Raw genomic sequence first — 21,107 nt, 5'->3', positions numbered from 1 at the left:
TTAATTGATCCTAATAAGTCGGGAATTTTATTCATCCTCGTTACTTGGTTACTTGAAATGCATTTAAGTATGCTTAAAGAACGAGGCCTTAAAATCCCCACTTCTTAAGAACATGTTATCTGTCTAATATATGATGAAAATTTGAATTTAGAAGATTTAAAGAGATAAAAGGTCAAAATTAATCTTGTCCTATTAATACTCTGTCTCTGTGCTTTTATTTTTTGCATAATTGTACAACCCCCCTTAACTTTGATTTGTTATATTTTTCCTATTTTGGACCAGGGTGTTCCTCTGCACTCCATGCTGTGTTCAAATTAGTAATCCTCCTGCCTCATTCTCCCAAATGCTGATATTACAGGCATGTTTCAGTATACCTGGCTTATATCATATTGGTATATCTGGAGATATATATATATTTTAATCTGGATATTTTTTAAGGTCTGACTTTCAATGTTAAACTTTCAAAACAGTTGACTGTATTTTCTTTGGTGTTGGAGACTGAACCCTGGCTTCACATGGGCTCTACCTCTGAGCCACACTCCAACCCGTGTCTGCTGTCACCTGCACCCGCAGCTTCCCTGACCTTTTCCGGCTTAGCTTACTTCTGCTGGTTGTTACTATTTACTTTCTATTTGCTTCTTGTTAACTTCACTCCCCTCCTGGTTCTGCCCCTTGGAGCAGACCATCTGCTGCGCATCGGTCCCCACCCCACTGCTCCTACCAGCGTGAGTGGAAATCAGAGGAGTGTCTCCTAAGATCTTCATGCAGCTTGGCTGTTGTTTACATAAGCCTATCTCACACTTAGCATTCGCACTGAAATCTAAATTAAAATCTTTCCTTAATAAAAAAGAAGTTGATACTAAGAAGGTGGGGTAGCTCCGAACCTTTCAAAGGATCTGAATCCTTTCTTTACAGAGTTCCGGAGTTAACCTAGAGGTACTTAAGTGCAGATCACTTCTCATTAGTTCCTCTGGGAATTCAATGAGGCTTTTCACTATAGAAAAGCTTTTCCAGGGTCTCATTTACATGTGCCAGGCAGCAAGGCCTGTAAAGGTCAGAATCAGTTAAGTTCCCACCACTTCAAGATTCTCTTAGAGAAACCCAGCTTCTTGCTAGTAGAGAGCTCTGGAAGGGCCCGTGGAAGGCTGGGAGCTACGACCCCTACATACCTGTGTGCAATGAGAGGTGCCGAGACAACGTCTGCTGTCGTCCAAACACTTTCCCACACACATCGCAAGGGAAGAGCTGGTCATTGAATTTCCAGGATGGCAGTCCGTTTCCTGCCTCAAGGACAATCTTCTCTGTCTCTGGGCCAAGAGAACAAGGCGTTGTGAGGAATATAGGGCAGCAGGAATTCATGGGATTTAGTCAACCCTGAAGATTTCATCAGAGGCATCTCTCCCCACCTGACTTCCCCCAAGAATGGGGCTAGAGACTGCTAACAAGAACCAGTGGCTGTCCTCAGGATCATCTCCACTGGTGAGGAACACTGGTGGACCTCAAGGCAAAGCGAGCCCAGCAGCCACTGGGTCTTCGGCTGTTCCTCTCATTGCTAAAGGCTAGTGAGTGCATGTACATGCATACACACACATAGATAGGTTAGTTAGGTAGGTAGGTAGGTAGATAGGTAGGTAGATAGATAGATAGATAGATAGATAGATAGATAGATAGATAGATAGAAGGATGGATAGACAGACAGAAAGACAGACAAACAGAGGCTTGACAGCACTCTGCTCACTATATAGAAGGTGCTTAATAAACACTCGAGGGACTGAGTAACAACTGCACGCTAACTTTCTGGAAATGTAGATGCCGGCTTCAAACAGTAAACAAAACACTGGAAATCCCAGATTCCACTAAAAACCAATGGTCCCGTGTCTGGAAAGAAAATATCCCACTGCTCTTCATGAAGGAAACATTGCTTCTGAATTCTGGGCTGTACACAGTGTTTAACCAGGAGTGCGTATAAAGCCGACTCAGGGATGCCCACTGCACACTGCTCCCTGCACAATATTACAGAGTGTGTTCTACATGTCTTGTGGCATCAGGAAAATGGGCACTCCACAAGCAATCCGTTCGCATCCTTGGATGGAGTAAGCATACTTCAATACCTCCCTTCGTAGCTTAAAACACCTTCATTCCTCTTAATTGTTTATAGAATTTCCTTTTATTTTTTTGACCCTTGCCTCTTCTCAAGGAACCACAGTGGGCTAGATAAACATCTCTTCTGCAGCTATGTAAGAAGACAGGTGACAGAGGGGAAGCCCAGAAGAGGGAAATGAGCACTTTAAAGGGACAGCTTGTTTGGGCCTCACTCTGAAGAATAAGACACTACAGTCAGTTAGTATTTGTCCTTGACCTGACTGAGTTGCTGCCATTCTTCCTGAAACATGGTGCTACATTACAGAATGGAATTTCATTTGGAAAAAATTAAATATCACCAGGAACTCTTTACAAGATCCAAGCAGAAGAAAGTGCTCTGAGCGCAGGTTGCAGGGCCCCTGCGGGACAAAGTGCTTGATTTCACACAATTAGGCTAAAGCCATTTTCCAGATAGGAGCTTCCACCTATATTTGGACAAGTTAGCTGGATCTACGCACACTTGAATGGAGATTTGCTTAGCAATGTAATCTGTGGAAAGAAGAAACAAATAATGTACTTGGAAGGGGGAGCCGGGAGGAGCTGGGAGGAAACAGGTAACGGTCGGTCGCTGTGCGGTGATGCCAGCAATCCCAACGCCCATGAACACACTGATCGATTGATCTGTGTTTGTTAAAATGTATCTCTTGAGGCCTCAGGGAGAAGAAACAAGTTTGTGTTTCTTCTCAGGCTGTCTATAAAGCAAGGGGTGGAACTGCAGGGAAGGAACGATGGGAAGGTGAGGAGGGAGGAACAGGTCAGGGACCACTCTTGGGTGACTGTCCTCAAGCCCGAGTGTGGGGATTTCAGCCCTCAGAGGCGAGAGATGGTATTTCAAGTAGTTCTTTCCAAGTGTGTAATCACACAGCGCTTTCAGGAGAATGGTAATAACAGACAGAGGTCAGGATGGTGCACAATCTTCTAATACAGTCACAATAAATGAATTAACTGTGTCACAGACCCAGCACGTAGGTGCAATTAAAAATGAAGATGTCTCTTAATAATTCTTTTGAGTATTAGTCATGTACTTGAGAGGCTGAAGCATCATAAAGAATTCAGCTTCTTCCACCGCCTTAGAAGGTCATGGCAGCTTTGAGGACTGGCCAGCTGTGCAGAGAAAGCACCACACAGGCACAGGAGACACCCAGTATGCAGTAGCGCGGCCCTGAGCCCAGACCCAAGCCCTGCCTGGGCACGGCTCCTGAGCCCTCGGGTTTGCATCTATGGCACAGCTTTGTTTCCCTCTCCCTCACGGGAGGGAGGCAATGACAAGCCTTGGGAACCTTAGGCCAGAGCAGGACACTGCAGCGCCTCCAGCCGAGGCTGAGCTGTATCAAGGTGAAGAGGAAGGGGGAGGGGTAGGGGAAGAAGGGGAAGGAAAAGGCAGGAAGTCCTGAGCTTCTGTTCACAAATCAGAAATGCAGCCCTCAAGAGGCCACACATTCTTCCATGTGACTTGCTATCACTGTCACTCAAATTCCACGAGAGACCTCAATTTCTGGTGTCCTCCCCACTCCACCTGTTAACACATGGATAGCCATCAGAAGCAGCCAATCTTACTTTAAAGGCCTTTCTGGAACCCTGTTTACTATCTTAACCAAGCAACTGGCTTTCACTAAGATGGTTGAAAAACTTTCCAGTACCCTTCCAGTCCCTTCATCTTTCCTGTCCATGTATCTGTTTATCCTGGCTTTTACACAGCACCCACAGTGAGGAAGTTAGAGATTACAGTGAGAAGGGGATTAATGTATCGATTAGCACAATTAACTTAACAGCATAACTATTAAGGTCAACTGGCAGTCTAGTGTGAAAGAAAGGCATACGTCTAGTAAGTATGTGCCTGGAAGGCTAATCTTGGTTGTCAACTAGACACACCAGGAAAGGGCAGGGCGGGGGGCTCAATGGAAGAGCTGGCTACATCAGATTGGCTGGTGGCCATGTCTGTGGGGCATTTTCTTGATTACTAATTGACACAGGAGGGCCCAGCCCACCCTATGTGGCTCATTCCCTAGGCATATGGTCTTGGGCTGCATAAGAAACCTAGCTGAACACTGAGAGCAAGCCGGTTAGCACTGCTTGGCTAATGGCTTCTGCCTCACGCTCCTTCCTGGAATTTCTTGCTTTTGCTCTCCTTGATAGATTGTAACCTATAAACCAAATAAACACTCCAACTCCCCAGGTTGTTTTTGGTCCTGGTGTTTATAGCAGCAATACAAAACAAATTAGAACAATGTTTTAACTCGACTTAAGAGAAGTGCTTGTATGATTCTCCTAGGAGAAATGCTTGCAGTCCTAAATCAGACTCCAAAGATTTTATAGCCTCGTACAGCACCAAATCTCAGGTGGATTCTGGTCGAGATGATCTCTCTGACAGACACAGATCACCATATTAACCAACAGTCATCCTTCCCAGCCCCACCCTCTCCTGTTATGGAGGCATCTGCTATAGGTCTTAAGTTAAAAGTGCTGGCCAATGGAAAGGCTTTTGTTTTCCTGATGAAAAGAGAGATGCCCCTGAGTGTTGGCTTCTCTCTCCTTCATACCTTGATAACAGAGACAACCTTGGTGGTGGCAGATATTTTGTGAACATGAAGTATGAAGATGCAAGCCAACTTTCAAAGATGTTGGAATGGATGATGGGAAAAATCAGGGTCTCTGTGGGCAATGCTCAGTGGACGAGTGAACTCCAGGAGTCATCGGCCATTGGATTTCATTTTGGATGAAGAAAATAAGACACTGGCTCTCCTCCTTCTCCTCTTCCTCCTCCTCTCCCTCTTCCCCCTCTTCTTCTCCCTCCTCCCACACCACTCCCCCTCCTCCTCCTTTAATTTCTCATGCCATTCTTAGCTGAAGCTCTCTCCCATGCCCAGTGCCCGTCTGTAGCATCCCTCATGGCCACCCTATCTTCACTTTCCACAGTGGCAAGTGTGAAGGCGGATGAGTACATTCCCATCTTAATTATTTTTTGTTCTGCTTAAAAAAAAACCTTACAAGTCTATTTTTTTTTAAAGATTAGTAAGGAATTTGCTTTAGTTTTTCTGAAGCATAATATATACCCCAAGTGGAAAAGCACACATACCAGTAACTGCTTCGCAATTAGTTTCAAAGTCTCCAGATAGTTGAAGTTATGGGCATTATGTAAAAACTTCTGATCTCCTTCTTATTCCCGCACCCCCTGGTGTTTGCTACATGGTTACCAGCTTTTTCCTTTCTTTTAGAGCAAAATTCTTTCTTACCCTGTCTCACTGAATTTCATCTCCAGCGAAACATTTTATTTATCTTCAAATTGCTCCACAGATCCCTGGTACAATGCAGCCTGAGTCTGTCCTCTCTAACTGCCCACCTAGAGTTCTGCCTCGAACATCAATGAGGGCTTTTCTGTGTCCTTAATTAAGGTTTCTGTTTTGTTTTGTGTGGGATTGAGGATGGAACGCAGGCCCCCATACATGCCAACCACATGTTCTACTACGGGGCTGCACTCCTGGATAGATTTTTGTTTGCATAGATGCAAACATGCATAGCCACAGGTATGTACTTTTGTCCCTGTGGTGTGGATGTGGCTGTGCAGTGTCAGTGAGGCACCCCCACCTCTTCCTACACAGTGACTTGAGGCCCCCTATTCATGACAACATGAGGCCTCATTATGCAACATGCAGTATCGAAACTGCTTTTTAAGACCCATTGACCCAAAGAGATATGTCTTATTTGATGCATGGGCATGAGATGATCAAACTCAACCATTGTGTCTCCAAAACTGTCCAGGAGATAAATTCATATAGTAGACAGAGTCACAGAATGTAGATCAAACAGAGAACCTACAGAGCCTTAAACCCAACTCCTTCATTTACAAGAGAACCAAATGAATCATTCCCAACCAAGATCTATCCCAACTCAAGGTACAATGCAAGTTGTATAGGTCAAGAAATATTGGGCTGGTGAGATGGCTCAGTGGGTAAGAGCACCGGACTGCTCTTCCGAAGGTCCAGAGTTCAACTCCAAGCAACCACATGGTGGCTCACAACCATCTGTAATGAGATCTGGCACCCTCTTCTGGAGTGTCTGAAGACAGCTACAGTGTACTTACATATAATAAATAAATAAATGGAAAAAAAAAGAAATATTTCCATGGTTACCAAATCTCCACCCTACCCCAAACATTTAAGAAGGAATCTGAATTTTCATCTTGTTTAAATCTCTTTTCTTAGAAGAAAGAAAACCAAGGTGCCAAGACATTAAGCTCCTTCCCCGGGCCAACTCGTTAGTGGCAGAAGAGAACTTGCCTCCCTCAAATCTCACCTTGCTCCTCCAATCCGCCGAAAATCAACACCAAATTCTACAACAATCAAAGAGATCTCCTCCTCCCCTGTTCCTTGGATGTGCATGCAATAATCTTGGTTACAAGTGGACACATCCCAAATTGGCAACAGTTCAAACACTAGGATTTCTTCTACCTCTTTTCTTGAAAGGGCTAGCCTAGTATATTCCAGGCACAAAGGTTAGCACCCACAGTAAGCCCAAAATCAGTACCAAGGAGGATCAACAAGACAGTCAAATGGGTGCACTCTCAAAGTCAAGCCTTCTCGTTGACGTCAAATATGCCATGCTGAAGAGTCCCTTAGGCTTTTTGTTGCTATGTAGGGAGACTGGTAATAAACACCAACATATTTAAGACACCACTCTTAAATATAAGGCATCACTCTTAAATATAATTGGACAAGGTAGGCTGGAGTTTGCCTCATTAAGCTCCCTGGCCTTCTGTGTGGTGCATACGAGGTTTGTGGGTGTTTCCCTGGGAGACAGAAGCTATGCTTTCTGATGGATGGACACTCCCCAGCAACTGCCACTCACCTGCTTTAGGCATGAGAAATGCAGAGAGAAGGAGGCTTTATTTGGTTAAAGCTGGATAACATGAGTTCAACACATAAATAACTGCTCACATCAACCACAACCAGACTGGATGGCTCAGCACTGGAGAACAGGGTCAAGGGGAACCTGTGTTCTATACCCTGAAACATGGAGTCTTGATCCATTCTCCCTGTCCTCAGGGTGGCTGAAAAGTTCTCAGTTTGTAACTTAAAAAGTGGAATTCCAGGCTTCTGTGAACCCCTAGGTAGATGGGAAGCTATCAGTCAGGTTGCCTTCTAGGAAGGCCATGTCACTTCAGGCTATGCCTCACCTGCCTGGCTCACTCCTCTGGCCTCTGCTTAAATCAAGCTCCCACCTCTGCCAGGGAAGTGACCAGTCTGCTGGGTATGCACCTCTTGGGGCTGATTATCATCAAGCAAGTCCTGGAAGGTCTTCTATACACTGGAAAATAATCTGAGAGGGTCTTTTCCTCCTCGAGAAAATAGTATCTGCTCCGTTAGCTCGGAGGTCACACTGCAAGTGTCTGGCTGGCGTTCATGTCCTGTGTTCCCATGTCATGAAACACTAATGCCTCTGAGCAAGACCTCATAGCTATTGCTCCTTGCTACCTCTAACTGACCTATTAGGTTCCCTATGACTGGCCTCCCTCAAATCTCACCTTGGCTCTCCACACGACCAGATTCTCCTGTAGAACCGTTTCATATACTCTCTCAAAAGTATTATTTATGTATCTCTCTGCTGGTTAACACATCCACTCAACAAACAGGATAGCAGAATTTAGCAATGGTTTGTCGACCCGTGACCAACTAAGAACGTCCGATGAAGATTCTAAAGCACAGAAGAGTTTCCTGTCTTGGGCTTTTTGAGTCTTTGGGAAAACACAAGTGCTTAACTAACTTCGAAAAGTATAATTTTGTTTAACTCCTTCTGGAACATACATACATGTACTGTTTCTAGAAACACTGATACCTAGCAAGCAAGTCTCCAAAGATGTCCAGGACATTTAACCATGGGGTAGAACTGGAACTCACTATGTAGCCCAGACTGACCTCAAATGGCTTAGCTTCCTGAGTGCTGGGATTACAAACGTGAGCCACCACACCTAGTTTATACGGGATTGGTTGTTTAGTGCTGAGCCAAAAGTTACTTTCAGCAAATACTCACTAATTGGCTATAATCCATTAAACTCGCGAAGAGGTTTGTGTTTTCTACACCTGGTTCTCTGTACAAGTCACTTCAAAACAATGGAAGAAAACTCGAGCTTGATTCGTTGGTTAACAGAAAATGCCTGTGACCAAGAACAAGTAAGCTAAGAACAAGAAAGCTTCATCACGTGGAGTTTGGCCACTATGTGGGACAACTTCTCTAATGTCTAGACATTGTCACCGCCAGAATCTAGGCCAACTCAAACTCATGCCTGTTGCTTCCATATAACTTGTCTTTAAAGAAAGAAATCCAAGAATGAAATGTGATGTTGATTCTTTATGTTCTTCTATATATTGACAGTCTTCAATAAATGTTCATTGAAAAATGTCACCTCATATCTGTTGTGTTAAGTAGAAACCTAACTGCACACTGTAGTGAGGCGGCAAGCAACCTGTTGGGTCAATTCTCATGGTGTGTTGACAGGACAGTGGGCATTGGTACTTTTCCTAAGGATAGCAACAGGATTTAAATTAAATGCTTAGTAAATGCTCTCAGCATGTCTCAGCATTGAGGACATTGAAATCTCGATGAGAAATCAGCAAGCCTGCAAACTGAGCCATTTCTTTTTTAAGGAAGTTTGGAATTCCAGTGGGAAGTCCACTCAGTACTGAGTCGAACTTTTTTTAGGATGGCAGCATTACTCCTAGTTATGAACACACACCTTCCTTCTCAACTTCCAATCCTGTGAGAAGCTAGTGTAGAACCCAGTTCTGGTTGGGGAGGGTGGAAGTACTTGCTGAGAGTGTTTGACTCCGTCACTACCCACAATCCTCAAAGACAATCAAATAAACTTTGACCCTGGGCATCTATCTCCCTTGGATGCCTGCAGGTGGAGTGGTGTCCTTCAGCCATGAAGATTAAAAACAACTGATAACAGAAGAACCTAAGGGCAGACTCCTGAGAACTCATTGTGTGCTGTCTGCCCCTGACTTCCTTCTTCTTAGACAAGGCAGAACCACCTTTAGGGAACCTCAGCAGGTAAGCTGAACAAAGTTCTAAGGATGCCTGGCAGCTGATTTTCCTGAGGTAAAACACTAGGGCTTGTTAGTTAACAGTGTGTCATGGAGACAATGTGGTTGCAACAATGGCTTACATTCGTACAGGAGTCTTCATTGTCCTAGGCCACACACTATCCACACTGCATTTAACTTTACAAAACACTATGCCTTAGACACTAGTGGTAGATTTACCAATAGAAAGAAGTATCAACTGGCTCGGGTGGCTGAGTTGAAGGTCACATAGATAGTAAGTGGTTGCCTATTTGTCTCACTGAAAAGACCATTCATTGCATTATACTGTAAGAGCAAAGAGTAAAATTTAACTATTTCAATTCATTTCACCAGAAAAATCTGCTGCAGCAATCTAATTTGTTTCATTTTTAAAGTTTCCTATGAGCACTCACCATAAGAGGCTTCTAACCAGGTAGCTCATGCCTGCATACTGGTATTAGGGAGACTAAGGCAGAAGGAGTGCCATGAGTTCAAGACCAGTCTGGGCTACACAGTGAGACCCTTTCTGACAACACAAAAGAAGGAGAAAGGAAGAGAGGAGGGGTTAGCTGAGGTCTCCTATCAAGGCTCCCATCAAAGGTTTCCAAGGCCTTATCAGCTCTGGATGCCTGGGATCCCTGTGTAGTCACAGACAGATCATCTATCTTGCTGCTTCTGACGTGACAGAAAATATAACCATCCTGATTGGCCTTTCACCTGGCTGGGGGTTTTGGTATGTGTGATATTCCTGTTAGCTTATGGGAGATTTAGCATTCGAAGGCGGACTGAGCACAAGTGTGTGTGTGTGTGTGTGTGTGTCTTGGAATACCCTCTAAGTCAGTGGTTCTCAACCTTCCCAATGCGTCGACCCTTTAATACAGTTCCCCAGGCTGTGGTGACAGCAAACCAGAAGATTATTTTCACTGCCACTTCCTAACTGCAATCTTGCTATAATGTAGGCATCTGTGATGAACTATAATGTAGACATCTGATGTACAGCCTATCTGGCAGGCTTTGCGACGCACAGGCTGAGAACCACTGCCCTAAGGACCCATGGACAACTGTGTCTCTGTAGTACCACAGAGCTGTGCTTTCCCAGTTTGCATTATAAAAAGCAATCTCAGAGGAAAGGTAGTTTGTAATTTCCCCATCCCTCCAAACACCACCCCAACTCCAGACAGGGTTTCTCTTTGTAGCCCTGCTGTTCTGGAATTCCCTCTTTTAAGACCTCAGACTCAGGAAATCCACACTGCTTCTGCCTTCTGAGTGCCACCATCACCAGGACAGGGGACTTCTTTTTATCCAAGGAATATTTATTGTAATTTTTTCCCTAAAAGTATTTGTCTTTTTTATTTATTTTGTTATTTTGGAAAAATACTATACAACAAAAAATCTTTACTTTTATCACCTTTTAAAAAAAGTAACCACAATTTTTTAAAATCTTGATTCTAAAATACTATTTGATTAAGCAGAATTTTTTTCATATGGTGAGGATTTCTGTTCGCTGGCTTATTTAATTACTCTCCATGCAGGGAATTCCAGACACAGGGCTGAGAGTTCTGCTTGCTCCTTTGAGCACAGACTGATGACTTTGAGGTAACAAAACGGATCCTCTAGCTTTGGGGGTGGGAAGCACCAGAGGAAGGCAGTGAAGGGCCTCAGATGCCCTCCTTCTGTGAGGAAGGCACTAATCTCGCTCATGCATGCCCCATCCTACCACCTGACCACTCCCAAGACCCCACCGTCTAACCGCCAACATGGGGAGGAAAATTTCAGTGTAGGAGTCTGGGAGGACATACGGTGTAGAGCACCATACATTGCTAGGCCGAGCATGAGGGAAGAGACTGTGAGCAATTTCCTGTAAGGTAGCATCGCATGAGTGGTGACGTTAGCACTCTCTGACCAAGAATAAAGGGTAATCTGTATAATTCATGCCTACCTACTTATATGCTTTGTTACACTAATGTGTGTGTGTATGTGTGTACACTTGAGTGCCACAGTATACCTTTGTCCATCCGAGGACAACTTGCAGGAGTTGGTTTTATCCTTCCACCTTGGGGTCCCAGGGTCTGAGCTCAGGATGCCAGCTTGGCAGCAAGCACCTTTACTCACTTAGCCCACTCACTGCCTTCATGCACTTCTGTAATGAGGAAAGTTGTGGCTGTGGATGTAGGTGAAACAGGATGAAGTTACACCTTATTCTCTTATAATAAGGGCACTTATTTTCTTCCCGGTACCATACTAAAGCCAAGAGTTCTATCTTTGGCTTTATTTAATCTTCATAACAGCACAGGAAAATTGGAATCATTATTAGCTTCATTCTGTAGATGAGAAAAAGTCAAGAAGAACGATGAAGGAGTTAGTATGTTCCCATATAGTTGGTAAGGGGGAGAGGTGGATTTTGAACCTGGGATGCTCCGCTCGGAAAAAATACATACTCTGCAGCTTGTCCAGAGCGTGAGTGCGTTACTCCTCACAGAAAAGACCTTTAATGTCTGTCAAGTAGAGTTAGGCTGCTGGTGCTGGCCTGAAGATCCATCTAGGCTGGTCACCTTACTTGAACCTGGTGCTAAAAAGGTCAATGCCACACACTTAGTTTTCCTCTTTCCTAGGAGGCAAGTGTCACTGTATCCCATGGCCTTGGCTCAAAATACAACTGTGGGAGCCTTGAACATGGAAGAACAGATGCTCTGTTGAGGGATGGGGTGCAGTCAGAACAGGAAGCTCTGGTGTAAATGTAACTGTATCCTAAACACATACCTTATTAGCAAGGAGTTTTGGAAAAGCTTAGAAACGACTGTCAGGGCTCTGCCATGATCAATACAAATGAATGAAAAATCAGAGCCATCTCTTTTTAATCATCTCGGGAGTGGGCAAGAGTGAGAAGTAGATTTTTGGCTCATGTGCCAGAAATGTAAATACCCAACAGCCTGGGATATTTTTAAGTAACACATAATCTACAGTTCAAGTCCAAAGCTGCTAAGCCAAATGAGAAGTGCGTATTTTTTTTGAAAAGCATCATCTTCCAATTTCAATTCTCAAATTGAAAAGGAAACCAAATAAAATCGCAAAAAATCTTTGATGCAGCTGAGTATGGTAAGGAGTGCCTATAACAATTAGCGGGTATGGGGTATGCACTGAGGAGGTGGAGACATGGGGTCCCTAGGACAAGCTAGCCAGACTCAGAGAACACGGGGCTCACAAGAGACCTCAGTAAACAAGTAGAAAGTGATTGCAGAAGATGCCCAGCACCAACCTTTGACTCCCAGACATCTACCTGTGCACATGTATGTGCATTTCCACAGACCTGGGGCGGGGCGGGAGTACTGGAAGTTCAACACCAGTCTGGGCTGCTCTTTACACAAAAAAATTCAATGCAACCAGTAGTTTGTTTACCAAATAAGACTTTAGGAAAATCAAATAATTAATTGGATGCTTTCTCTCTATGAGGAAAACATAATGTTTTAATTTTTGACAGGGTTTTTATGTAGCCTATCATGTTCCTGAATTTGCTATGAAACAGATGAGGACTCCCTTGAGCTTCTGAGCCTCCTGCCTCCTCAGTACTGGGTTAAAGGCTACATCATTATGCCTGATCCGTGGTACTGCGGATGGCATCAGGGCTTCATGCATGCTTGGCAACTTGCCACTATCAACTGGGTTGCACCTCGCCTCCCAGATGCAACACACTCTAGTCAGGCACTCTGCTTGTATTATTCTTACATATTTTAACTACTTTTTGTCTCTATCCTTTCTTCTTTTATATAGATCCTAGAGGACAATAAACACTTAAGATTTGAAAAAAAAATCTAGCTGCAGGCAAGAGAGAAAGAGTCATTGATTCACGATATGTGAATGGATGTAAGTGATTTTTCTACAAATGGGCTGGGAAGTGGCTACCTTTCTGCACTGTAACACAAGTGCTTTGCCTTTGGTAGCAAAGGTTCAGCTCCTTTCCAGACTCTATCTCAATAGGACCTCTGTCTCATCTTCTAAGGACTAGGGAGCCACTGGAAAAAGAATATTATTCTCTAGTTCACAGACAATTTATGGGATGTAAAAGCTAATTTCCCAACTGACGTCACATGGTGAAACCGCTTATCTAGCACCTCCCATCCCCCCATGCCTGCTTCTCAAGAGGCTGAGGTTCAGATTAATCACACCACATAGCAAGAGCTGTGCATGGCAAATCAGTCTTCAAACTGTTGAGTGCACTATGGGTCGTGGACTAACAGGGGACAGGTAGCACTGTGGGAATCTTATTTGACAGTTTGGGCATGTGCACATTTGTAACCTTAGTGGCACTTGAACAAAGATTTTTGCATCTAATATTAATGCAGAAACTCACAAATACTTGTGGAGTTGGATCACTGCCATGTTCTAATTTCAGTGGGAATGTGTGGCTGCTTTTGCAACAGATGCACTTGTTTCTAGGTCCTGTTGGTGTCTCCTGGGTTGAGACTGTGAACATTCTAATCTTTACAGGAGACGGTGTCAAGTTAACGTCCTACAGATATCCCATCTCATTTCATACTTTTAAAAGCCACTGTAGAGCCAACACCTGTAAAGGCTAGTGGCAGGGCTTTGTGACTCATCAGTATCCAATACTTAGTACTGTGTGTACGTGTGCCATCTTGTGTGTGGGGTGTATATGTGTTCATGTGGGTGTGTGTGCATGCATGGGTGTGGGAGTGAGGTTGATGTCATGTGTCTTCCTTAATCCCACTGCAACTTATTTTTAAATACTGTTCTTATTAATCTCTTGAGTATTTTATTCTATGTATTTTGGTTATGCTCACCCCTCCTCCACATCTTTTTTGAGACAACAGAGTCTCTGGACTGCAAGCTCTGGGTACCTACCTACCTATGTCTGTCCTGGGGATTTGAACTTGGGTCCTCACACTGGCTCAGCAGGCACTTTACCAACTGAGCCGTCTCCCCAGCCCCAGATCCATGGAGCTGTTAAAGCAATCACATGCACAGCAGAACAGAACACTAAATGACATCATATCCCAAATGCTAGCCTGGCTCTGGCGAGAAGCCAAGTAACCACGGGTTACACAGCAAGTTTGCAGAGGTGACTTTTTCCAAAGTGCAGGTTTAACTGAAAAGGCCAGAGATGTGATTCAGACTAGATCTGCTAACCACGTGTGCTGCCCGAGGAGGGTGACCTTACAGTCAGCTGCCCACGGAAAGTGACCAGGGCTGCTTCCTCCCTCCTTCCACTGGCTTCTATGCACACAACCCCACCCCTCAGGCACCAGGATACAGACAGAAAGGTCCTTTTAAGCCACTGTTTCTTGCCCAAGGGACCACATGGCTGATCCTTAATCCCACCTGTTCCTTCAACGCCTGTGTCTTTCCTGCATCATTAGCTCAAAAAGAAAGGATAAGGATGGAGTTTTTCTTCTGTGTGGAGGAAGTGAAACTGTGAAGTCTCTAATTTGTTAGGACCCCCACTCTGCCACAAAATGCTCACCATTTGAGCTAGCCTAGATTTTGATCCAGGTCTATCCATATAATGTCCACAATAATGTTGGCAGAGACCGTTGGATCTCTGAGTTTGAGGCCAGCCTGGTCTACAGAGCAAGTTTTAGGACAGCCAGCCAAGAGAAATCCTGTTCTGAAAAACATAAATGAATAAAGAAAAAAGAGGAAAGGGAGAAAACAACAGGGACCACTATAACACTATAACAGGTCACCGTGTCTCTTCCTCATTGGGTATGAGGTTAAACGGATACAGAGTCATCCTACTAGTTTTTATGTTGTGAATACCAAGAGACATTGAGAAATTGTGGAGAAGGTGGGATGAAATTTTAAGACCTCACCATGATGTGGGGGAGGGGTGGCGTGACCATCTCTAACAGGTTAATTTTGAGAATACTGCATTAATTTTGGACCTGCTGTGGGAAACTTTTGGAGAAGAAATCCAAGACAAAGTTTGTGGACTGAGGCATGGCTGTCCACATGAAGCTCATATCCACAACACCGCATGCTCATATATCTGTAGACAATATATCCTGCCCCAGTTATCCTGTGTGTTTTGCGGGTAACATACAGATTCACAGCAGTGAGAAGTTAGAAAAGAACACATTTCACATTAACCATCTGTATCATCAACACAGGTTTTCCTCTACATGGTATGGACGTGGGTTTGCCACTTTAAAGACCTGCTAGACCTGATCAGTTGCTCATGAGAGTGGAGGCCGGATTCCTGACAGGGTAGGTGTCTGGTACATTCTGTCTAAGCCTGAAACACCAAATGCTGGTTTTCCGTTGCTATGAGAAAACGCCATGAACGAGGCGACTTACAGAAGCAAGAGTTTATTAGGGTTCATGGTCCTGAGGGGTAAGAATCGTTCACGGTGGGCAGGCACAGCAGCTGGCATAGATGTGGGACTGGGAAGAGGACTAGGAGAGCTCACATCCTTTATTATAAGCACAAGACAGAGAACAAGACAGAAGTGGCATGGAGATGAGGCTTTAATGTCAAAGCCCATCCCCAGCGACATCCCTTCTAGTAAGGCTGCACCCTTAACTTCCCCAAACACTGCCACTAACTGGAAACCTCTATTAGCCTCTGGGGGACACTCCCATCAAAGCCACAACACACCATAGGAACTAAGAGTCTGACTACCATTTGTACATCTTCAAAATAGCATCTTTTTTTTTTCTCTAGGAATTTTTCAATGTCTTCACTAAGGAATGAAGAGAGAATGACCTTGGCTGGTGAGATGAGTCAGGGGATAATGGTGCTGGCTGTCAAGCCTGGCAGTGTGAGTTTGATGATCCCTGGGACCCACATGATGGAAGAAAGAACTGAGGCTCACAGTGGCCTTTCACCTCCACATGCATGCTGTGGCATGGATGCATCACTCCTCAAAATAAGAAGTAAATCTAGAGAGAAGGACAGAGACAGAGACAGAGACAGAGACAGAGACAGGCATCAATTAAGTCTAGAGAACTTTGCTGGATCAGGCCAGCAATTGCTGGCATTTGGTCAGAAACAGAAAAATATGAGGCCAGTCATTTGAAATGGTCAAAGCAGCTGTCACCATTGGCAGTGAGTCCCTTCATGTCTACCCATGTGGTTCTGAGGTAAGAGGCTGGCGTTCATAGGGTGGGTCACCAGCACAGTTCCCCACCCAGTACAATTCAGCATTAGCTTCAGTTCAGAGCAGATCTCCAGTTTCCATACTTTAGGGGGGGTGGGATGGGTAGTAGCAGCCACCACACAAAAGTAATCCAAAGCAACAACAATATATACTTGAGACTCAAAAAACAAAACAAAAACAAATGAAATTAATAGGCAATCATATGCTTAGTACATTAAATGCTGACCTGAGATGATATAAAATGCACTAGCCAGGGGACAGAAGTCACCCCACAGTAACTCTGGCTGTGCTTGGTCCAGCTCACTACGGTAGGCATTGCTTGAGTACATCCTGAGTTATCTCACTATTGCTCACCCCACCCCCCAGCTTTATCATTAGTAGAAATGTACACACTTGAGGGTCCAGGCAGGGTCTGCTGCTCAGGTTAACCCAACAGTGAAATAACAAGCCTGTGTAGACACTGTCATAGCCTATGAACTCTACCCTGGCTGAAGGCCAGCTGGAATTATTAATCAGGCTTTGAGTTCCTGACCTTGAATTAATCCAAACAAGCTATTTCCTCCTGAGGCAAAGCTAGAGGCCCTCTGACACCCTGGCGTTTCTAGTAAAGGAGCCCTTGAGTTTCAGCTTAGCCCACGGCTGTGACCGTGGCCTGTCAGCATCTCTGTGAGCCAATCATGGCCAAGTAACCATGTTCTAGGCAACTGGACTGCCGCAAGTTTTATGTGCAATGTCTAGGTCAAAGCTTCTTAAATTGGGTCATGCCCTGTCATGGGGTAGGGTAGCTGAATGATGGGGACTGCAAAAGATCTGGCAACACGAAAAGGTTTCTGGACACACAACAAAGCAAAAATTCATTCCAATTCAACCCCATACCAAATGGTGAATCTGAGTGTTCCTTATAGCAGTCCCCCATGCTGTGTATACCATGCAACTTCCCCGCAGCCCAGCCCAGGTTCTGAACTGACAACATTCATACTTCCTGGTGTAGGTTACATCATACAACGACACGCCATGAAACGTAAAACTTCCACACACTCCTGGCAAACGGCCCATTTGTTTGTCCCCCTCCACCCCCCCCCGTACAGTTTCCTGTTCCTACAGAAGCATAATGTTTAATTCCACAAAGTAAGTAGTTTTTAATATTCCTCTAGATAGTTCCTTAGTATGTAGATATGACATTAGCGTACCACCATATGACACTCTATAAGACAAACACACACCCCCACGTTGTTAGTATGCACATTTGCTTTCATCCTTCAATGTTAAAAGTCTATGTGTTTCCCGGGAATTGCTTCTGCATGATTACTATCAGTGAGCACTTGATTTATTATGAACTCATATACCAGAGGTCATGTAAAAATTTCTTAGGCCAAAGGTATCATGAGTGGAAAACGTAAACGGCCACGTTCCAAATCACGCCCTTAAGAGGAAGGTTATGCCCTCAACTTCTCCTTTTCCTTTTTTGTGTTTAAGATGTGACTGGTAGTGGGCGCTGGAGCAGTCACCATGACGTACAGATCAAGGATGGTGGAGTGCCCAGGACCGGAGGAGCTGGGGGACCCGGGAGCCCTGAATCGGCCTGGGACTCTATGCTGGCTGGCTGTCCACCTAGGTTAAGCTATTGTTGTGGCATTTTAATAGCCTTTGACTCTTCACTCCCACAGTCAGCACTTTAACCCTTTAAAGTGTGTTCAGTTAGGTAGTTCCTGGGGAGCAGGATGCCTGTGCTGAGGCGAGCAGTCTCCGCTTCTTGAGGTTCAATTGTTCATGAGCAAGGCGTTGTCCTAAATGATGCTGCTTGGATCATTGTCACAATAAATAGTATCCCAATTGCCTGATGTTTCATTTGCCCATTTATCTATCCATCTACCCATCTACCTGTCTGTCCACCCACCAGTCGGCCTGTCAGTCTAAGACAGAGTCTTATGTAGCCCAGGCTGGTCTTGAACTTGATATAATAGCTGAGGATGATATTAAACTTCTGAACTTCCTGCTTTCATCTTGCAGATACTGAGACTATAGACGTGTGCCAACATACCTGGTTTATGTCATGCTGGAAATTACACATAGAACTTTCTACATACCCGGCAATCACTCTACCAAGCTGCAGCCGCAGCCCCTGCTCAGCTGTTCTAAACAAAGTAGACAATTGTGAGCAGAGCTTTACACAACCAAACCATAGGTTAGATGTTTAAGAATTTCCCAAAAGTACATGTTTACATATGTAATAGCCAGGCCTGGGGCACCTACAACAGGAGCTGCCACCCAATTAGTAGTGTTTCTGTCTTGTCATGAGTTTTGGTTTTCAGTGTTCCCTGTATGTATATTTGCCAATGTTAATGCAAATTTTCTCAACAACCATTCTCTCAACAAACACCACTGCAGTTTAGGTTATATGAGTTCCTACGATCTGCCTGTCCCTGGCCCCCAGTAGTGAGGTTAGAGGCACACATGCCTGCCGTGCCTTGCTCTCCTAGCAAACGCTCTTACCCATGGACCCCTCCCCACCTCCCTCCCTTTGCATCTACAGGCTCCTTAAGCTCAGCAAGCACTCCACCCTGAGCCACACCCCCACCCCTTTGTAGGTTTTTTGAGGCAGTCTCTTGTTGTGGTAGTCCAGACTGACAACAAACTTTGGATCTTGCTGCCTCAGCTGGAGTGGTTAGTGTTGTAGGTGCCCCAGTAATGCCTGCTCTGCAGTGAAGATGACCAAAAATTACTCTAGTCACCAAACATGCCATGGGAGCAAACTCATTCCCAGAAGCAGACTGTCCATGGAGTGTCTGATAGGCTGTGGGGTTTGAGAAGGCTGACACAATGACCATTGAAATGCCAATGATTTCAATGGAGGTGAACAGGTGGCTCCTTAATGCACTTTCAATGACAGGGTGCCCTGGTGACCAGAAGCACGGAGCATGAGCGGATTCTCATATTTTAAATTAAGAAGTTCACTGACTGGATTTTTCCTAAGGAAATTCACAGGGTGGCAAAGAAGTCACAGGCATAATTCCAAGCACACTCAGCCATTAGTCCAAGTTCTTCTAGCCAAGGTTTAAGATGGAGATAATTGCATGAAGAAAAAAAAAAAAACCATAGGAACACAGGATTCTTCTATAGAAACTGTACCGACAGTGGAGAATTCAGCCCTTCCAGAATTGAGACCTTTTTCTTACCAAATGCCCTTTCGAATGTATGTCTGCTATTAACAGCATGGCATCCATCTGTAGGTGTTTAGGTATTATAAATGAATCATAACCTCATTTGCAGATATTAAATAGGTTAAGCTTTTAAGGCCACCAGCCAGGTTCTTGTAGCTTGACAATCCTGGAAGACTTAGCCTTGAATCTGTTTTAATGAATGGGAGCCTGTCCACATTCCAGGAGATCAGCTAATTCAAGGCAAATGGTATCCTGAAAATCTGTTTCCTGTTAGAGAGAGTTGGGGAGAAGCATACCATAAAAGGACCAATCAGGCCCTGTCACCTGTCCTGAGACGGGACTCCAGAGCAAACGGGGGTGAGGGGAGTCACGACCCTTACAAATGGCTGTTAACCAAATGACTGCCAATCAATTTGATGCAAATTCCATCAACATACCAAAAGTAATGAATGCTCCTGGGATAGGATGGAAATTCTAGTGTTTTCATTGAGAAAACTCTCCTGACTTCGGGAGTGGGGGATCCAAGTCCGCTGCCTCTTCCCTTTCAATTCACAAGCTTTACGAAGCTTAGCTAATTGATCAGCCCATTATTTCCAGTCAGTCCACACATCCTAACCATCCCTAGTGAGGAGAGGGGAGAGTACAGACACTGACTACTCGTCAGTGAAATTCCTTAAGATGTGAAACACCATTATTTCTCCATTGCCACTAAGGCGAGCAGAGAATATTCGTGGGGCTACCTCTGGGAAAGGGTCTCTTTCCTTTTGTTTAGTGTGTGTTTGCTATAGGCATAGCTGGGAATAGCTGGTTCAGGACCCACTCAATCTTGTCAGTGGGTTGAAGTCGGAAGCCAGGAGAGTGTGCTATCCTGGCTTGCTTGGATCAGCTACTCCGATTCCTGGATGGGAATTGACAGGTGGAGACTTCAGGCTTCCTTACTGGTTATCCCAGTGATGATCAGTTACCTGGGAGCTGACCCACTGTCACGTCATGAAATGAGTGTACTGAGTCTCGAAGATAAAGAGGAAAATAGAAGAGCCTAGTGATGCAGTATCATGCTGAGCCCATCAGCCATGAAAACCAACACAAAATCATGGAGGAGCCGCTGTCCAGAGGGATTCAGAGAATGTTATGGGTTCAGCCTGAGAGGCACAGAGCTGAAGTCACCATTTCAGGAACATTATTCACTTGTTCCCCAACCAGGCAATACCTTCTCCACCTCCTTTCCAAGCGGAAGGGAGTTTCTCTGCTTGAAAAGACTCCAGAATCAGTGTGTCTGAGGCCCAGGAATCCAAGAACTGAAAAGAGCTAGCCGTGATGTCATCTGACTCAAGCCAATGAGGGTTTCCAAAAGTCTGCTGGCAATCTTGTCTTGCTTCCGAATCAAACAAAATGATGCAAATGTAGTCAGCATGCAGCACACACCAGCACTGAGGTTGTCGTTTAGCCACATACAAAACCAGCAGGTTTGTCAAAGTGAATGCCTTCTTCCTCAGCTTTGCTTCTCTTCAGTTTTAGTTCTAGCACATGTTAGTGCATCTCTGAGGACGGGTCACCTTCCCTGCCGAGAAATCTGCTTTCTTTCTTCTTTCTCCTTCCTTCCTTCCTTCCTTCCTTCCTTCCTTCCTTCC

At 44.7% G+C, this 21,107-nt stretch overlaps 1 protein-coding gene across 2 annotated transcripts in view; it reads right to left on the bottom strand.

Annotated features, from left to right (window-relative positions):
- Znf827 (zinc finger protein 827) overlaps positions 1–21,107 on the bottom strand; it is a 164,180-nt gene that overhangs the window by 16,461 nt on the left and 126,612 nt on the right. For both annotated transcript variants that reach the window (XM_021170206.1, XM_029480781.1), the window contains exon 9: positions 1,170–1,307. In XM_021170206.1, the coding sequence (XP_021025865.1) occupies positions 1,170–1,307 (138 nt within the window). The remainder of the gene's footprint in view (positions 1–1,169; positions 1,308–21,107) is intronic.

The sequence above is a fragment of the Mus caroli genome, chromosome 8 (assembly GCF_900094665.2).
Source record: "Mus caroli chromosome 8, CAROLI_EIJ_v1.1, whole genome shotgun sequence".
NCBI lineage: Eukaryota > Metazoa > Chordata > Mammalia > Rodentia > Muridae > Mus > Mus caroli.
This window is presented reverse-complemented; position numbering and strand designations above follow the sequence as displayed.